This window comes from Melospiza melodia, chromosome 18, assembly GCF_035770615.1.
Source record: "Melospiza melodia melodia isolate bMelMel2 chromosome 18, bMelMel2.pri, whole genome shotgun sequence".
In the NCBI taxonomy this organism is placed as follows: domain Eukaryota; kingdom Metazoa; phylum Chordata; class Aves; order Passeriformes; family Passerellidae; genus Melospiza; species Melospiza melodia.
The window spans coordinates 11,003,446-11,024,191 of NC_086211.1; the positions used below are offsets into that span (position 1 = coordinate 11,003,446).

At 44.6% G+C, this 20,746-nt stretch overlaps 1 protein-coding gene across 1 annotated transcript; it reads right to left on the bottom strand.

The window, feature by feature from the left end:
* Nucleotides 1-1,673: 1,673 nt before the first annotated feature.
* On the bottom strand, nt 1,674-18,208 carry HAPSTR1 (HUWE1 associated protein modifying stress responses). Its single transcript, XM_063171092.1, has 4 exons — nt 17,859-18,208; nt 17,034-17,114; nt 12,751-13,026; nt 1,674-4,988 (listed from the first exon to the last, which is right to left on the bottom strand). The coding sequence occupies exons 1-4, from the start codon at nt 18,076-18,078 to the stop codon at nt 4,744-4,746; spliced, it is 822 nt and encodes a 273-aa protein (XP_063027162.1). The 5' UTR covers nt 18,079-18,208; the 3' UTR covers nt 1,674-4,743.
* Between the last annotated feature and the right edge of the window lie 2,538 nt (nt 18,209-20,746).

Sequence of the window (20,746 nt, forward strand, 5' to 3'; positions counted from 1 at the left end):
CCTCTGCTTTGATGTTTTATAAAACACACCGGGTGTTCAAGGTATCCAAAAAAATTCCTGTAGCTTGAGCCGCAGAGCTGCAAAAGCATTGTGAGTTTTTCTAACATGTAACATTGTTACACCACAACAACACCAACAGGGCCCCCAGGATTGCCCTTCATGCCCAGCTTGCTGTTCTGTAGCACCCAGAGACAACTTCACCTTAAAATAAATCTGATAGAAGAGCAGTGAGATATTACAAAGCACGATTGATTTAACAGCATTTATATGCTGTTTTAACCAGCTGATCAATGCATTTAATACTGAATTTTAAGATTTTTTTACAAGTGTCTGCCCAAAGGGCTCACAGCAGACTGCAAGGAGATCCTGGTACCTTGGGCACTGCCCCCCTCACATCCCACTGTGGCCAATGAACAGTGCTGGAGCCCCACAGCCCCTAGTCCCTGCTGCACCACCTTCTTCTTTTACAAGAACCCCCAGAGGCAGGTGACGCTGGCCTCCTGCACAGGAGGGACTCTGGTTGGTTTATTCACTACAGCCCACGTGTGTTACCCTTTTGGGACAGTCCCAGAGGGGCCCAGCGGAGCAGGGCAGCAGACAGCACTCAGGGCTCTGGGGGAACTGCCCAGGCTCCATCTCTCCCCAGGAGCCCTGCACTCACACAAGGAGTGCCAGTGCAAGGGAAGCACCCAGGCTCCATCCCTCCCCAGGAGCCCTGCACTCACACAAGGAGTGCCAGTGCAAGGGAAGCACCCAGGCTCCATCCCTCCCCAGGAGCCCTGCACTCACACAAGGAGTGCCCGGGCCCTGCCCTTGCACAACCAGAGGCTCTGCAGGAGCGCCCACCCCACACAGCCACATCACTCCCACCTGGGGCAGAGAGCCCCACAGAACACACCAGGCCTGCATTCCTCATCTCTGCCAAAGGATTACTTAGCTCCAGGCTAATAATTGAAAGATGCTGGGATTTAGAAGCCTTTTAAGAATATTGCTAAATTCCTGTTGGAACATTTTGGTGGCTAAGTAAGTGAAAAAATGTTAACGTTAATTAAAAAGAAACTTTTTAAACTTGAAAGCCCCTATGAAATAAAGCTTTCCTTCATAACGGAATTCTAAAACCTGCTGATAAAGCAAGTGAAAAATAGTTTGCAGGTTTAGGGACACCCACATGAAGCAGGAAATGCTGCTAATTAAAGCACCTGATTTCACTTAAGTCCAAAGAAACTATTGCAAAAGACTGGAAAGCTCTACTATTGAAGTCAACACCACTTAACTTCCTAAACTATGCCACTTAAATCTTTAAGATGCTTCTTTTAAGTATTAGTGATGTTGAAGTCTGCAGAACATCTTGTACAGATGTAGTACACCCCAATTTTCTGTACCAGCATTAGTCAGAAGGAGACAAAACAAAACCCTGTGTGTAAGCTACACCAAAGTGCATTCAAGGGAAATCCTGATCTGCACAACCAAGGCAGCCTGTCAGCTCACACTAATCACATCTTGTTTGGCATGATTGGACTGTATTATTCAGAAACTTCAAAGAACTACAAAACAGCCTGATTAGTTGTATTTTTTTTTATTAGGTTTATTATGACTTAGAGTTTCTATTACTCCAGCTGGGTAAACCACATTTGAAAGTAAGTTTAACTGCAGGACTTCAATTTCAACCAAAATCATTTTTGCATGACTTTATTGTAATATAGATTTCAATTGAACATTTAAAACTTACTTCATTAATAAGCAAGCCAAGCTCAGTAGCTTCAGTGCAGATGTACTTTATGTAACTGCCGCACATTCAGGTTAGACTGGATGTACACGGAGAAGAGACCGGGCAACTGCACGAGTCAGAGGAGAAAGCAAAAGTAAGCACCATTTGTACCAAACTAAACAGCTCTCCAGTCAGTGTTCCCTACTGAAAACCAACTCACTTCTGGCTCCAGGAGCTACAGGTTGGATATAGCTGAAAGCTATTTCCAGAACATCAGTTTTCTACACTGGCACAAGAAATAGTCTTCAAAGCAACAGGTACTGGACTTCTTTTTATTTATTTTTTTTTCAGAGACAACCTGTTCCCCTGTGTTTATCAGATGAATACATGCATTTTTGATCACTCTGGCAGAGGTCAAAGAGCAAACAACAGTTGGGGCTAAATGAAAAACAATCAAAAGTTGCCAAGTATTTAAGGTACAAGCAAAAAAAAACATTAATGCAACCAGTTTAATATCAAAGTCTGCTTTCTTTCAAAGAAAAATGGCACAAATTAAATAAGAAGACAGACAAATTTAGTTTTAGATGGTAATAGCCTGAATTAATGCTTCAGAGCATCAACAAGATTTATCTCACATCAAGAAAGGGGAGAAGTAATTTGAACAGGCTCTGTATTTGGGCTAGACCAGCAGCACTGCTACAGCTCAGTCCCTGTGTGCAGGACTGGTCCCAGTACAATGTCACCTTTACCACATCGAGAAGAAAGTGTGTTAGAAGTTGCAGAGCATAAGCATCTTACTTGTACAAGCCAGTTAAAAAATAAACAGTAGAGCTGAAGAATGGTTCTCACACCTGTCCTTTCTGTTCAGGACTCCACCTTTCTTTTAGAACAGAAAAATCCCTCTGCCAATAGTCTAATAAATACTAATGTATATTCAGATACCATCTTCAAAATCTTTGCTGAAAATGCAGTCTCCAAAAGAAACTAGCTTTATGCAGTATTAACATCTTACATAAACTAAACCTTATGAATTGTAGTTAATAGCAGTAACTGAAATTAATGTATACTGAGTTTCAAGTGATGTGCAAGTTCAGCTATGTAACACAGGTGGGGGTTGGAGCAGTTCTTAGCACTTTTCTTTGGACACTTCTGACAGCTGTCCATGAACTGCAGAGCCTCTTGCTACAGTACTGTGCAACTACTGACATCTTCAAGGGCTCTTGGGTGTAAAGAAATGTGATGGAAGCACCACAAGGCTAGGAAACCAGGCTCAAGTAGAGAGCCCTGAGTATCTCACACAGCATCGCTGTGTGACTTGCCTTGACTACAGACATTGATGAGAGGGTAAAAAGGGCAAACCTACAGTGAAGTCTGCTTCAAACAGCAAAGATAATACAAAAGAGATCTGACTCTACAAGCACGTAAGCAAAAGTCTTGAAGAGCTGTGTATTAACATGGAGCTCAAGGTGCCTTAACTTTGCCAGAATCCACAATTCTTAGTACTGGGAATCTAGCAGAACTACATTTAATCCCAGGATCAACCTATGCTTCCAGTTAAAGCATGCATTACCACCTCTCTAAATACCCCTTTCCCAACGTGCAGGGTTGGAGCTCTCCATTTTCTTATTCTTCCTGTGTTGTCCCTTTCCAAGGCAGAGATTTAGAGGCCCTAAAGCCAGAGCTCTCCACCAAAGACTTCCTCCCTCTACATATAAAAATAGTCAGGACACTCTGAGACTGACATCTGTCCTTCCCCATTCAGAAACAGATTTGCAGCAGATCAGTCTTGATCTCTAGTTCAGTTTTAGACTATGCTTAAGTTACGGCAGCCAGAGTTCAATCCTATGAATGTAAGCTAAACACAAAAAGAAAGCCATTTATCCTTTTTAATTCATGCTTACAGCATGTTTATCCAGAGTTTTATAATCAACTTCCAGTTTTAAATTATTTTCTTAGCACTTCACAGAACCTGCATGTCACTCCCTCCTGAGGGGGATGGCATCACAGAATCTTGTTTAAGTTAGTCCAAGTTTCCACATGTGACCAGAAGTCTTACTTGTTAGAACACACCCCTTTTCCAACTATTCCCCACATTCCCTCTCCTCCCACCCCTCCCCAGCAATGGGCAATTACTTCACAAGAAATGTAAAATAGGATATGGGTGTACACAAAACCTACCCTTCACTAATACTGAACAGAAAAGCCTATTTTCCAATTACAGGACATTTTTCTCTAAATTTAGGTCAGCACTGGTGCAGTCTGCACTGTGTATGATTACCACAAGGATAATACCAATAAGTACATATATTTTCTCAAACTGATTTAAAAGCCTATGAAGTTAATTGGGGAAAAGTTTAATATTGCTACTTCAGAGCACTAGAACACACAAAGTGAATCCAATAAAGATCCTTGTATTGATTCAATATTAAGTATTAATTGCATGACCATCATAGCACCTCTTTACATTATCACACAATCACCAGAATTATCAACTGCTTTTAAAACTAAAAAGGGTACAGTCCAATATTTATAACTTGCACACTGTTACTATACAGAAACTAGGTGCATGGTACAGTGCTGCAAAAATGGAAGCCTGCAGTTTTGACAAAGATGCCAAGTCATGTTGTAGACAATTTCAGTCAAACTGGCAATACTGTTTAAGCAAATACTCAAAGCAGGAAATAAAGGACAAAAAAAAAAAAAAGAATTCTATAGCCAAATAAACATCTGAAATTTCCTTTCCCTTTAATAATACAAGTAAGGTCACTTTTAGCCTTGGAACAGATACATGTTCGCCTATGATGATCTTGCTAACTACTACACAATATCTGATGTCCTCTGCTAAGAATATAGTTTAAGAAAGCCGCAGTTACAAGAGGCATCTAATGTAATATCTAAAATTTCCTTTATGGCATTTATTGAATTCTTTGTCTTAAACAGTGAATATGGAAAGATGGCCTCATGTTTCCTTTTCAATAGTACTCAGAGGATCAAGTGGCTTTCAAGCAGCATGGTGGGTTTGAAATTTTTGCAGTTTAGATCATTCTGTTGCGTTTATGAGTTGGTGAGTCTGTAATGACATCGCCACACTGGGCTGAGGTACGCTTTCTAGTTCCACCATTGTCCAAGTGGAGTGCCATTTCTTCTGATATGAAAGTGTTCAAATCAACATCATGGAGTCCATTTCTCCTTCGACTAGCATTGGAGCCACTGCTCATGTGAGTAGGCGAGCCTGGGGTACTCGAGCGAACACTTATACTAGCCATTGCACCACTAAGACCTGGGGAGAGAGAGAAAAAGGGCTTCAGTCAGACAGCACACACAGTTCAGTCCCCACAGGTGCCACACAGGGCTGCACTCAGCCCCATTCCACAGAGACCTTAAAGGCACTTCACCCTGCCATTTGTACCACTCCAGTCCAGAGCACACCTTCTCAGCTTTCAGCCTGTGCAACAATCCAGTAGTTACCAGAAATGTTTTTTATGATGTTAGAAGTGAGCTTATACACCAGGACGTAACAGCACACTCTGAAAAACATTAACTCCATAGGCATGACATGCTGTTCAAAACAGGGACATACTCGAGAGCAAATAATCTCAATTTAAAGGCTTCACACTGGACCAAGAGTTACACAGCCCTGCCAAGGACTGGAGCTGAACTGACCTGGTCTTGTGTCAGCACCACCACCCTGCTCCTTTCCACTCCCTGGAGGAAACTGCACTGTGGCAGCAGGTCTCACACAGGTGCACACCACAGCCAGTTCATAAATACAACTTTTATTCCATGGCTAACACCAACAGCCAACACATCAGTATTATTAAATTCAGAAATGCACTTAAAGAACAAGCAAGGAAAACCATATGACAATCACCCAAAATTTGTTATCAACAGTTCTGATGCAAATCACTGTCACAGGTACCCTGCAAGTACTTGGGTTTGTATTCAAATTAACAGTATTTGAATCAAACTGAAGTTTATTTACTGTAGAAACAAGGCCATAAAAAGACAACCATGAACTTCCATACTAATTTAACCTCTGCCTTCTGTAACATGACAATTTTGCAAAAGTGGGACATTCTCAAACATAAATTTAGCAAGGACTAATACACAAAAGTCTAACTAACTACTCTTCTCAATTTCCAATTCAGGCTGCATTTGGAGATAAACAGGAGCTCAGAGGTAAGACAAACATCTTTACTATCATAACTTTTCCAAACCTGAGTATTAGCAGAAGAGTACAGAAACATCTGTAGGCCTTAGGGAAGATAAGGATAGATCTGCATATGTTCTAACAATAAGAACAAGGAAATGCTGAACTGTCCAGGAAGATTCCTCTCTCAGTAACCTTCAAAATCTTAGAGCTCCCTTCTCCAGTCTCAAATATTCCATAGCTCTGTCCACATCACAAACCTTGTGCATGCACTAATTCCCATCTCCATGGACTGTCAAATGAGCAGCCAAAAACCACTGACTGACAAGTCAAGCCTAACAAAGCCCAATCCACCAGCTGCTGGCAGGCCAAAGGGGCAACTTCAGAGGCTCTGGGAAGAGAGGACTGCCAGAACTACATCAGCCACCAGAAACCTCAGGGAGAAGCTGAGCTCTAAAAGCCATGTGCAGCAATGGCAGGCTGATACACAGGTCAGGATGGAGCAGCCCAACCAATTCACTCCTCTGAACATTACTGGATGGACATTTAAAGCTTCCAACTTGTAACAGCACAGGAAATACTTCACACAGATCTGGCATTGCACAACAAACCAGTAGACACAGCCACCAATCACTGATTCTTTCTTAGGGCTTTTGCTTACAGCTCCAAGTGGTGCTCAAAAGGGCCCAGAAGCATGGTCTGAACCTAAGAGGCACCCTGCAGATTTTGTTAATAGCAAAATCATTGCTCATTCACAATGGCAGAAAGTATTTAAGCAGAAGCAGCTGTTTTAGTGTAAAGGTAACTCAGAAATAAACTTTATGATAGTATTCCCAGGATTAAGGTCAAGCTTAAATTCAAACCATTAGGAAAAGAATTTCCCATGCATCCACCAAAGAAAGTAATGCAGCTAAACTTGATGACAAATGTATGAGAAAAAGCCAATTCAGATACCATATCCTGCATAAACTACTAACATAGACAATTTGGGCAGGTAACAAATCACTTCACAATTCAAAGACATCAGTAGTTTAATTTCAACTGGCATGATATACATCAGAAAAAACATTAATTCATCCTGTACATTTAAACTGGAAAAAATCTGACAGCATACAGGTGACATTTTTTCAAATCCAAAATGATTGTAGAGATTTCCCCCACATCCCTATTCCAAGCAAAACTGCTGTGACCACACAAGTTCAGTGTCATTACTTACACTTAAGAGTCAACAATTTACATCACTTATCAGTTATTTACTGCTATACAACTCATACCAAAGGAGCAACACAGTAATTCAGTTTTACCATGACATCTTTTTACTAGATCTAGTGCCAAAGTAAGGGCAGAAAAATTATTTAAATAAACCCCAAAACTGACTTGTGAAGTCAAAAGATGTTTTTTGGCACCACTCAACAACTATGTTTTTAAGTGGAGCCTTTTCAAGTAACAAGCATCCTTTAAAAGAGTTGATACAGTTAAAAGATGTATCTGTAACAGTGCAGCATATTCTAAACCAGACTGCCAAAGTTCACAAGCAATGCCTAAAGCAGTCACTGACTTCCCAGCATTTAGGTAATGCTGAAGCACTGTACATTTAAATACACAAACAACATTCAGCAGATAATTAAAAGTTAAAATCTTCAAGTCAACTTAGTGTCTAAGGTAGGAGAGTAGCTTTGAATTAATTCCTAGAGATCAGAACACAAGGATATTGCATCACAGCATGGGCTCTGAGCTGCAGGTTAATCTTGCAGCTCACCCAGGTATTTAGTACCAGTCATGGCTGGGTACTGACAGACTGACAGCCTCAGCTCCTGGCAGTGAATCACATCCCACAGCACTGCCATCCACCCAGAAGGGCAGAACTGCCAAATGAAACACTCAGATCACAGTCTGGATTTGCACATTAGGATGGGCTAATTGAGCTAACAGGGAAAAGTCAAAGCAAACTCAAGGCATACACAAATATCAAGATGCCACTACATGGAACCAACATCTCTGAGAACAACCTGCAAGGCTCAAAAAAATCCACTTTTAGTCAACGGGGTAAAGAGTTAAGCTTTTCCTTGGGAAGCTGTGGCAAGGCAGAGGAAAATCTCCGAAAATCCATTTACTGTGAATTACTCTGAGTTCAAGCTTTCAGCAGACTCAGAGCTCTTCCCAAAGCATTTAAAGCAGTAACTGGCACTAGGAAGTGGTAAAATGACATGACTGTCAGCAAACACCACTTCCCAACCTCAAATTTCTGTATTGTGATTAATATGGCCTTAACCACAGGCACAGCAGCTTTGTCCATACAAAAGGACAGATTTTGTCCACACAACAGGACAGAGATCCAAACAGCTGCTGAAGTGGCTTCACTTCTCCCACAATCTCACACCCACCTCTGAAGTTTCCCACTCCTTTCTACCAGGGACATCTCCTTTATTCTTTGAGGACTTTAAGAAGGCCCACATGGCTCTGACCCCCTTCTGAGTTGGAAAGGTTTGAAGTGGAAGGCAAATCTCAAACATTTTGCAGTACCAAGTACATTCTCATTCCTGTTATATCTTTCATTAACAAAGTGACATTTCACAGACAAGGACTTTACAAAGAATTATATTTTAAAAGGTCTTACAGTACCATTAGAAGGAGCTGTGACCAATACTACCCAATTTATAACTAAGTACACTCCAAAACTATCAAGATATTAGAATGCTTGACTGAAAATATGTTTCATGGATTACAAAATACTTACAACTGTCAACTCAAAATCAGCAAGTTTATCACCACTGGCCTAACAAACTGTAAATGCTGTTTCATCTGCACTACAATCATGCCCATATACAACTCATTCAGGTCACTATCACAGCATAATATACTGGGTAGCTACTGTTCCATATAGTACAAACTCTGTTTCTAGAAGTTTTAATCAGGAAGTATCAAAAGGAACATTCATGCTTAGGTAGTGTGACTAAAGCAGGAATTAGTTAATAACCCCAGATAAATAGAAAATAGCATGCACAGAGATCCTTGTCACTCCTTTGTCATACTCACCCTTCCATAATACTGGCTCAAAGAACAAGTTTTAGCAGCACATAGCAATACACAATTCCATCACAGCAGTATTTACATACAGCCTTTAAATTAACCTGTGTCAGACCAATCTGAACTCTGCTTTCCCATCCCCTCTTTTACCAGCTGCTGCTTCTCCACTCTGCTAAGTGCCCCTGTTTTAAACTGCACTTCAATATTCTGAGAAGCAAACACAAAGGCCTAGTGGGAATTCAGACTCCTAAGGGGCCAGGTCACAAATTTCTATGTGCAAGTGCCCTCCCTACCCCACAGAGGACAAATCACATGAATTATACACATCAACTTTAAAGCCAAGGAGAAAAAGAACTAATGTTCTCTCACTGTAATGTTGCCCTATTTTTCCCCCAAATTCACCTTATTTTTGATCAAGCCAAATGCATTTCAAGATTACCTTTCCAAGTTTGCTTCTTGCCCCTCCTGAAATCCCAGCATTTTCTCCCATTTTGCTGGGAGGATGGTGAGTTAAACACAGAGCACATGCCCAGTGAAGGGCAGGGGCTGTGCACCACCCTTGGTACAGCAGCTCCAGCCAGGCACAACGTGGCTGAGCACGTGGCAGAGTTTGGGACTCCTGTACTGTTAGCTCAGATTGATGGAATTCTGTCATTTGAAACTCAGCTCTTACAGAACTGGAAATGTCAATACACATCCAGAGAGTAGGTGAAGACACATCCATACTTTCCCTGGCTGCAATGACATTTCAGGGACTAATGGAAGTTAAAAACCCAACTCTGCAATTGAGATGTTGGACAATAAAGGTATTATCTTCTACTACCACATCTTAAAACACCAAGCATTAGACTGATGTTTCATTAAAGTTTCAGAAAACTGCACTGGCACTCCAGAGTAAAACATCATGTATTACCCTGAGATAACTACTCAGCTTTTCTAAAAGGCTTGAACTTCTTTTCAAATATTCACAGTCCAAGTCATCAGCCCTGCTTTATTTCAAGGTTACCTATCAGCATGCTAACAGTGAAAAGCTGATAATAAGGGAAAAGATGTTGTTTACCAAAGTTTGCTCTCTCAAGAGTAAGGTTCCAAAGTCTCCTTCTCACTAAGTAACACTCAAGAGTTCAGTAATAACTGCAGAGCATAAGTGCTATGGAGTTAAAAGAACAGGGAGATCACATCTTAAACATTGTCATGCCTAATTTTTTGCCATGATAATTTTGCTTTTAGCTGCTATAAAAGGTTCTTCTCTGCTGTTCTGCTCTCAAGTTTTCTTGTAGTACAAAGACTTGATAATCACTATCACAAGATTAAATTCTGGGGTCAATATCCTGCCCAAAAAACTGTCAAACATCAGATAAAATACAGGTCAGAGGTTACAGGCCTGGAGACAAAAATTCAGTTTTAAGATATTTCTTTTGAAGCATACAGTTTAAAGCTTGTACTGATGCCTAAAGGATGCTAATCTCAAATGCTTTAGTCTAGGGCATACACCTAGAACTGTGTTTGATGTTCCAGGAAATACTGAAGTATTAGCTATTTTGTTACCACTGCTTTTGTCAAAATTTTGTGCTTATGATGCATTTAGGGGTTAGATTATGAAAAATAGATATTTTCCACCATCAAAGGGGAAGATCAGCAAGCTATAATGCCATGATCTTTAGACATATAATAGTACCTATTTCTGAGAAGTCAATACCCCAGCTCTGCTTCCACTTTACCTGGTGCCATGGGCTATTCATATCTATCCCTGCTTTACTAAAAGAGGTCTTGCTGCAAGCAGCAAAGCTTTAGCATCATCCCTCAAAGCTAATTCAACCCATCCACATGATCAACAAATATTCTATTCCCACCAGAAGCCAAGCAGCACAAAACAGCCTCCCACCTTTACAGGCCAGCTGGAAACTCCTCTCAAAACCTCTGTGCCTGGACTGCTCCTCACTATCACCAGGTTCTCATGTTCCCTCAGAAGCAGCACTTTCAAACAATGTGCCATAAATTATGATAAGCACAGGCATAATTTACAAACACCTGAAGATCCTTGGCAGGTTTCAAAATCAAAACATAGTTTTGAGCAGCCCTACAATAAATAGGAAATGAGTTCATGAGATTGCTTAATCACACCTTCCTTGAAGAAAAAAAAAGGGGAGAAGCTGGAGTAATGCAAACATTGTAGGCAGCAACCTAAAAACAGGTATGAGGCCCAATAGAAGCCTAGTCACTAAAGGATTAGCACAAAAGCATTTGTGTCAAGGACCAGATTGAAACTGATATGAGGAGAACCTAATCCAGAAGGTGACTGACATGTAATCTTGTCAACCAGCTGATGAAGGGGAAAAGTACATTTTGAGCCCCTGCAGTACCACTACAGAGGACAGAACTTCCTCATGACCCTATATTACATCATGAAATATGGAAAACTTTATATATATATCATTGTTCAGATCCTCATGCTACAGAAAAGTGACTTCCATAAACCAGCTCTGTACAAAGCAGATGCTAGGAAACGATACATGGACACAAAAAGAACCATTTTAGCAATAAAAATGCCTCTGAGTTTATTCAGAGAGCTCACTGTGCTGAAGTGAGTCTACCTAAGCTTCCTCTCACCTGAGACTGAGCCTTTCCAGTTAAATCCAACTCCACAGATTCAACTACCTTTACAGAAAAGCATTTTTACGAGGGTGCTTACCACAGCCAGAGCCAGCTTCTGCAGCTGCTCTCATGAAATTAATTTTATCTACACTGAATAAGCAAGAGTGGTGCACAGAATTCCCTAGCCTCCTTCTGTATGAGACAGGAAACTGCCAAAACCAACATGACTGAGTAGGGAAGCATGTTTGGTTTAAATGGCTGTCACCTAGACAGTAACAGTGTCTGGACTGGGCATCTTCAAAAACCACCAGAGCACAGCAGAAGCCAGATCTGCATTTTCAGGAATTTATATTTCTAATTAACCCATCAATTCTACCCCCCACTGAGAATATCCAGACAGTAAAAATTTAATTTAGGTTGCATTTCTAGATAGCTTCATTTTCATTTTTAGAATGTCTAGGGTTTGTACCTCAAGGTATCTGCTACCCTTTTGAATTTTAGAAGGCACAAAACCCAGAGGTGGACTGCCCCATCTCACCTCAAGAGCAGTTTAAAACACATCTGTCTATCACTTGCTCAATCATAATCCAATACAGAATAAGCTACTGAATATTCATCTCTGAAAAGAGATACACCCAACACTGCTGGTGATGGCAAGGAAGGCAATTCAGTATGACATGCAAGACATGTAAATCTGAAAGTGAACTAGAGCAAAGTTCTGAACAGGGCTCAGTTATTTCAAAAATGTGTAACTGAAACACCCTTCCCAGGGTACTATTAGCAGAATGCTGAACTGCATTAGTGCCTAACAAAGGTACTAAGAGCTAGAGACAGAAGCCTCAGACATCAAATTCCCTCCCTAAGCCTCCAAAAATTTGCTAGTCGTCAAATCTTAATATTTAACTAGTTGCTAGCAAAGCATTGCCATTTTCCAAGAATTCTGTTTACTTTAGCATTGCTATGAATGCCAAGTCTCTTCATGCTTCAAGAACAATACCAAGACTTGAAACTTAACTGCTGAGTTCACAGCTGTGCAATATCACAGACCCAAATTTCATTTTTATTCAGTATCGTTTCTTCATTCAAAATACTCAACTATACAAATTTTTAGCAGCCAACACATGCCTTATACATGCAAAAGCTCCCTTAAAGAGTGAAGGGGATACCTTCAGCTGGAACACCAGGTACACGACACATTATGATATGCCAAACACACCTTAAAAACCCCCACCCAGTGTTAACCAAGTAGTATTGAAAAAGTGGCAGTTACCATGCAGAGCTATGGCTTCACGGAAGGGTTGCAAATCAGTCTCTACAGATGAGCTAGTTTCTGTTGAAGTAGCTCGGTTAGGGGATACTACAGTCAGTCTTGGGGGAGCTCTAGAATTTCTTGGAGGAGGGACTTTTCCACAAAGGAAGCTGATTAAGTCTTCTCTTCGAATAGTTCTTCTGCGTTTTTTAACCCAGGCTAACACATCCTTATTCCGGCGCTGATAGCCAATCTGGATTCCTAAATCAAAGCTCCGCTGGTGGGCATCCACACTCTCTGCAAGAGGACAGAAAAATTCTCTGAGTGTTACACAGCAATGTACAGACAGCACTGATGTGGCCTCCTGCCAAGCATGGCAAAGAAGAAGGATCTACATCTTTACAGGGTACACCATAAGGCAGGACCAAGGTGGCTGTAGCAGCAAAGAGGAGTTCCATTAAACCTGAAGAGAGTATTAGCCAAAATGTTCCATCCTCTTTACACATCAGATAGCCAACAGCAACTCCAGCTCCACTTAAACAGCATTTACTACACTTCAGGTCAACACCACAGCACTGTTTATTTACATCAAAAACACACTTAGAGCTTGTCAGGCTGAGCAAGATACTGAAATCCATGGACAACAGACTTAGACACACACAGTGCATCAATACAGCAGGAAGCCCCAACATAAGAAAGGAGTAACTGCTTTTCTTCATTCTGACAGGTAAGGAACTGCCAGAAAACTCAGGATTTCTTTCAAGTTCTTCTATTTTCACCTGAATTTCAATTGCAGAAGCAATTCACAGGCCACAGTTTTGAAACTAGTTAGAACACAAATGTCCCCAGTGTCTTTCAATTAGCCAACATATCATTTACAAAGGCTAAGAAAGTTTCCTTCCCCATTTAGGATCCCATGGCAATTCTGATATTGAAAAGTTTTAAACACACAATTTACAATAAATCCTACTACAAAATGCAATTTCCCTCTCTGTTAATGTAACTAGTCACCTGTGCACATCAGTTATAGCTGTGTCTCCAATGTATTAAGTTGCTTTCAAACTTTGGGAAGTGTATTTCTGGCCACCAGTTTGGGTAAGTTTCAAACCACAGTAACAGGTGGGACAAATCCTGTTCACCACACAATTATGCTCATCTTGTTCATCACAGGTTTGCTATCAGAGCTTTGACAACACCTATTTCAGTTTCATGTAAAGTTTCATACTCCTATGTTGCTCTTGCTCCTTAGAAGACATGAACATATCCACTCCAATTTTGTTTACTTGAATTCCATAGATTTTTTTCCATGTGGCAAAGCTGATTTAAACAGCATTTCATAATCTTGTTTTATTAATGAAGCCCACAGCAAAAGCCAGAAGATAAATGTATTTCTTTGAACAGCTATCCCAAAATATTGGTTTACAAACAATGACATACACATCTAATGTAGCTTTGTCACACTCCAGAACCCAGAAAGTTCTACTGCTAAATGTTATTCTTGGACTTGTATTCTAAGGCACCAGTGCACAGACCATGGAAGACAGCACTGAGATCTACACTGCCAAAGAGCAGCACTTCAAACCTAACAACGGACCAAAGCCACCTCAAAGTGAGCTAAATCTTGGAGCTTTTGGAGTTTAAACTAAACAAGCAAACAAATGTAACTTAACCTGTTATTTGTATCCACTCTAGGAGTATTCTGCCTGTACTACTTTGTAATCCAAAGGCTACATTTACAAATGCTAATTCCTCTGAAAGCAAAGGTAACATGACAGATTATTCCTCCTGCCATTTTCTACTGCACAGCAGCCCAGACTCCAATGCACTGGCAGCAAAAGCTGCCCAAACACTCTGGAGCCAACTTGGAAACTGAAAATACTCCTTTAATCACTTCCTGAAATACCAGGAGGGTCCTTCTGAGGCTTGGAGGCTGGCTTTACATCAATACCCTGCTTTCTTTGTGTATGAGAATGCTTTACAAAGTGCTAGCTGTGAACTAGGTATGAGGTCAAACACTGACTGCTGATGCAGCCCAGAGAAGTTTCAAGCATCATTACCCCGGGTACATTAGATTTTTATGGGAAAAGCCACAACCACTTTGTTTACAAAGTTAAGCTAGCAAAACCTAAGCAGTCAAGCTGCATATATTCTGAAATTACTAAGTCAAAATAAACACTAGAAAATATTCAGGGCTTTTTTAAATAAAAACAAGGTAAATTGTAGGCTCAGAAGTCTTATTCTAACATATACCTAGAACTTTCCACAGTGGCCTTAAGTTCTAAATCCTACATTACAAGCCATGCCTTGACTTTTTTAGAGCAATCAAGATAACGAAGTACCTTGAATGCAGTGTCTATCTCCAGCACCAGAAATTCAGGATGTAAGACCATGAGTGTGGTGTGATATTAAACTTCTAATCTATATTCAGAAGAAATGCTGACATTCAAGACATCATGGCCTTCTCATTATGCACCATTCCTCGGGTTGTTCGTGTTAAAAAGATGATGTCTCAAAAATCCAAGTATTTATCAGATCAGAAAGCAGCTGACAAGGCAAGAGGCAGTTTGTGGTGTTCAGTCCACCCCACCAAGTATTCTTCCAGTATTTTGACAGAGTCCTCCAAAACAAACAGTACTGAGAATGTGAAAAACAGGAGTTTTTTTAAGAGCCATGTTCACCACTAGGGAAAGCACAGTAAGAGACTCCAACGTGTCAGATGGGACAGTGTTCAGCTGGCTCTACCATGTTATCACCAAATTTCTACTGGCTTACAAGTTAACTGAAAACTGAAATATGGCATTCCTGAGTAACTCAGGTACTTTAGGATCTGTCTGAAGAAAACATTTGTTTCAGGTGCTGGTTTTGGAAGTATTACATTATACCTGACCAAAGTCACCTTCCAACTTAAAGTCCAGTTTCCCCAATCACCTCCTCATCAGTTAATCACATCATTGCCAACAAAAAGGCTCATTTTGCCTACAGCAGAAGTAATCTAACATTTTAACCAGAAATAAACAGTCTTAAGTCTTCGTAATAAAGATGCTGTAAAGGAGAGCTATTTGTAAAGACAGACTGTAATTATTCCAGACAATGTATTAACACTACCTGCTGCTACTCTAGCACCAGTCTCAAATGACTATTGTCCCCAGACATGTTCTAGTGACCCACACCCTCAGGCCAGCACCTCCTGCTCTCAGGTGCTGACCCTTCACATGACCTGACACACACACAGCATTCAAATGCACCTTCTGCAGGAGGCACCACTCTGGCAGGGAGGGCTGTGCACCCACACTTCCTTCTTGCTCTGTCCACATCTGTCAGAAACCTCATCACCCATCACAAACACATCAACTGCTTAAAGCAAATCCAAAATGACAAAACTGCAGGCAAATGAAGGAGCATAGAGGCAGATCTACAGATAATGCTGTACAGACCAAGGGGAAAAAAAACCAAATTCAACTATAAGCCAGAAAAACCAACATTGTAATTTTAAAGCACTTCCCTTCCTTGGAATGGAAGGCAGTAACAATGGGAATCACAATGTGCCAATTTCAGCCTTCACTGATATGTATCATTATAGCACAACCCTTTAAATAGAGTAAAAGCCACTGAATGAGCCTCCTGAAGACAAGAATTCCTGGGACAACCCAAAGAACTGCAGAGTCCAGAAACACCCAGTAAGCCAGCACTAAAGCACAGCCACATGCAAAGCACACTCCTATCAAAGTTCTGGCTAACACTGCCTTCTTACAGCCATGCTGAACACAGACATAATGACATTTTAGTGCTTAAAATAAACTGTGAGGCTTACTTAAGAAGCCTCAGTGCCACAAGAAGATAAAAGTTTGTCACATAACATCTGTGCAGAATTTTATGAGCACTAAACCCGACTTTGCTTCACCACAAAAGAGAAGGCATTAAAATGACACCCCAACATCTAATGCACGATGAAATATAAACAATGCAGGGAATTTCAGTACTGTTTAATAAGCCGTTGTACATTTCCCTTGAATTCACAAGAAACAGACACATGTTAAAGACACCCTTTTTCAAGGGTCTCAAAGTAAAACAGATTTTAAGTTTATGAGTCATTGACATGAGGCAACAGAAAAGATTCAGCTACCGTCAGCTAAAGTGGACCAGGGAAAACCTGCAAGATTCAGGAAGCAGTCTCGGGTTAGATTTTATCAGGGTGAATAAGAGACATTAACAGGCCCTACTTATGAGTAAGCCGGGGCAGGAGGCAGAGTGGGGCCCGGCTCGGCGGAGAGGGCTGCCGGGGCAGCGGGGGGGCAGCCCCTTACCTTTGTAGAGGTTGGTGACCGCAGTGGCGGCGTTCTGGAAGGGGACCCAGAGGGAGAGCCCCGGCTGCTGGCACACCCGGTCTGCAGGGAGGGAAGGACACACGCTGTTTATTTTGGAGTCACCCGCTCCGAACGGCCATGTTAGGTTTCGCCATTTTGTTCCACCTTCCGGAGGCAGCTCCGGATCGGGGCCGAGCGGGGCGGGCGGGCAGCGGCCGGGCCGGGGCAGCGGGCGCGGTGCCCCCAGCGCGGCGGGGAGCGCCCGGCCGCCCCCGCCCCGGCCCCGCCGCACAATGAGCCCGGCCCCGCTTCGCCATTTTGTCGGGAGTCTCTTCCCGGGGCTGGGCGTCGGGAGCCGCCGGCAGGGCCGGGCTTCCCGGCCCCCCCCCCCACACCCTCCCCGGCGCTCGGGGCTCGCCCCCGCCGCCCAGAGCCTCCCGGCGCGGCCCCCGCCGGAGCGCCCCGACACCCCGCGGCCGCGCTCCGGCCCGAGCGCTCCGGCGGCTGGGGGAGGAGGTGCGGCCGGGCCGGCGCAGGAGCCGCCCCGGAGGCCGCGCCGGGCGCTGTCCGGGCCGCGACCGCGGCTCCCCCTCCCTCTCGCCATTTTGTTTTCCCGTCCGTCTCCGAGGGCGGCCGCGGGCCGGCACCGCTCCTCCCGCCGCCTCGGCCCCTTTGTACCGCTGCGGGCACCTCCCCACCCCGGCGGCTCCGCGGCTGCTCGGCGCTCCCACCCCCACGGGCCGGGCCCCGAGCCCACCGCGCTCGGGCTCCACCGGCCTCCAGCCGCCCCAGCCATGCCCTCCCCAAGCCCCTGACCGTGCTCACCTTTGTAGAGCTGCGCCACGGCGGTGGCCGAATTCTGAAAGAGGTGCCAGAGCTTCTGCTGCTTGTGCTCGGGCTGCGCCGCCGCCTCGTCCTGCAGCTCCGGCGCCAGCGCCTCCTCCTGCTCGGCCTCAGCCAGGCACTGCCGCTCCCACTTGCTGAACCAGTGCTCGGGCCCGTGTTCCTGGATCTCCGCCTCGCCCTCCTCCTTCTTGTCCTCCATCCTCCGCCCGGCTCCGCGTCCCACCGCCGCGAACACCCGGTCCCGACAGCCGGCCGCGCTCGTTCCGTGCGCCGGGCCGGCCCTACCTCACCCCCATGCCGGGCCCGCCCGTCGCTCCGCCGGCCCCAAACACTCCGAACGCCGGCACCGCCCCGAGCGCACTGAGAGCCCGGCCGAGGCGCCTGGGAACGCGCAGCCGGCCCGACCCGCCCGCAGCGCTCGATTGGCCACCACCGCCCCGGCACGGCCGGTCCGTACGGGAGCCCCAGCGCTCATTGGTCCGTTTACGTGTCCGTCACGCGGGACACCCCGGGGGGCGGGGCTAACGCAGGTTTGGTTACGCCGTCACAGCCCCGTGCCGGGGGCGTCGGCGCGGTGCGCGTGCGCAGTGCGCTACCTCGCGCGGCCTCGGCCCTGGCCCCGCCCCTGGCGTGAGGCGGCCCCGCCCGCGGCCCCCCCGGCAGCGGCCCCGGGGCCGCCCCGAGCGGGCGAGGCGCTCCCGGCCTCGGGCGGCCCCGGCGGGCGCTGTCCGCGGCCGAACCGGGAGGTGGCAGCGGCCGCCGCGGCTCCGCTGAGGGGCAGAGCCCGCCCGGGAGGCGGTTCCCTTCCCGGCCCCGGGGGAAGATGGCGGCCGCGCAGGGCCCGAGGGCCGAGCCGTGTGACACGGCCGGGCTCGGGGCCAGCGTCCGGCAGAAGCCGCTGAGGGGTTTGCCGCGAGAGTTCAGACCCACGGCATCACTTCTCTGCCTGTTTTACACATTATTTACCAGTTCTTGATTCTGCGCTGTAGCAGGCACAGTCCCAACCAGCAGGCTGAATTCACAGCTGCTTTGCTCACATTTAAAAACACTCGTTCGCCCCGCGATCCCGTCACTTGGCTGCCGTGCTAATGGAAATGCGCTTCCAGCTGCTCCAGCCGCAGCGAATGTCCCCGTGCTGCGGAGCCGGGCCCGGGCACAGCTGCCTGTACCCTGGGGATTGCACGCGCTGTGCCCGGCTGCGCTGCCAGCCCCGGGCAGCCGCCTCGGGATCTGCCCCCACATCGCTGAACCGAGCACGGACACGCACCGGCAGCCTGGGGTGCCCATCCCAGCCCCGGGCAGCCTGCTGTGCCCATCCCACCCAAGGCAGCCTGCTGTGTCCATGCCACCCACCCATGGGGAACTGACTGTGCCCATCCCACCCATGGGGAACTGACTGTGCCCATCCCACCCATGGGCAGCCTGCTGTGCCCATCCCACCCATGGGCAGCCTGCTGTGCCCATCCCAGCCCACCCATGTGTCCCATCCCACCCCATCGAGAAGCACTCACCGGCTCTATGGGCTGTTCCCTCCAAATTTTATCCAGTCCATGTTTGTTCCCTTTTTGAACTTGGATGTTCATACAACTTTGTAAAACATTGAGGAATTCAAGCCTAAATCATATTTAGTGGGGAAAGAAGTGGTATGAGGGTGTAGTTGAAGCTGATAGGTTGGGGTTTTTCATCTCTGAGGACAACTGAAAACTAAAGCTGCAGCTATTGCATTTCCTAAACCATTAAGACTAATTGCTAAGGCCCTCCTACTTGTGGGTTATGCCTTGGCACTCCGTGGGACTAGAAGGGGTAAGAGCACCCATAACTTTGTGCATGTCTCCTTAATCTGAAATTGTGAAACTGGCTTTTAAGTATCTCAGATATATGACACTAGTGCACAAACACAAAGGCATGGATATTCCCTTCCTTTCTAGGTAAAGCTCTGTCTATTCTTGTTTAAGATTATGAACTTCAGCCAAACTGGTTTTGTAAATCATCCATGGCTCAGAAGGGCACTGAGTGCATATTGTGGTGCAACATGGATTTTTCTCCTGTGCAACTGGTTTAAGAAAAACAAGGAACAGAAGAGGACATCTTCTCTATTGAATAGGATTTCTTATAAAGTACCAACAACTTGGAAATACTCATTCCTTATATTCTTAAATTGTTGAAATATTGTAAAGCATCACAGGAATGTGTGATGGGATTGTGTTCTAGTATTTTCCAATAAGTCAAGTACTGAAATTCATCTCCCTCATCAGAAACAGAGCAGAATTTCCTGTCAGCTTTCATGGGCTTTGCAGATGCTCTCTCAGATCAGAAGTTGGGACAGGGAGCTTGATGGAAGAGGAGGAGACATGGCTTTTGTACTTTGTGTACCACACATCTGGTTTTCTGACTATTTCTAAAGAGTTGCATAATGTTGGCAGCTGTGAAATAAACAGTTCATTCCTGCAATACAATGTAGTGTCAGTCGTGATTTATCAGGCAGACTGTCCTGAAATTTGGCTGTGCCTGGTGCCCATTCAGTGCAAATCAAACAGGGAGCTGTAATGCATCTCTGGGCAATCCTGGGTAAAAGCTTAGCCCCCGAATCTCCCGCTTTAATTTAGGCAAACCTGGCTGCACACTGTTCTCAGGAGTAGCTATGGCTGACAGAAACTGTGGGATTCTGAGGGTTGTTTTCCTTTCACACCTTACACCAGGTGGGGTGGATAATGTTGGAGTTGCTGTATTAATTGTTCATATAGTTTTGTGAAGTGGCCATTGGTGATCTCTGGGATCGTAATGGAGAGAGGCTTCACTGAGAAGATAGCGATACTGAATTTAGAAATTAGAAAAATGCCATTTTTTGGTAGAATAAAGAAATTTAA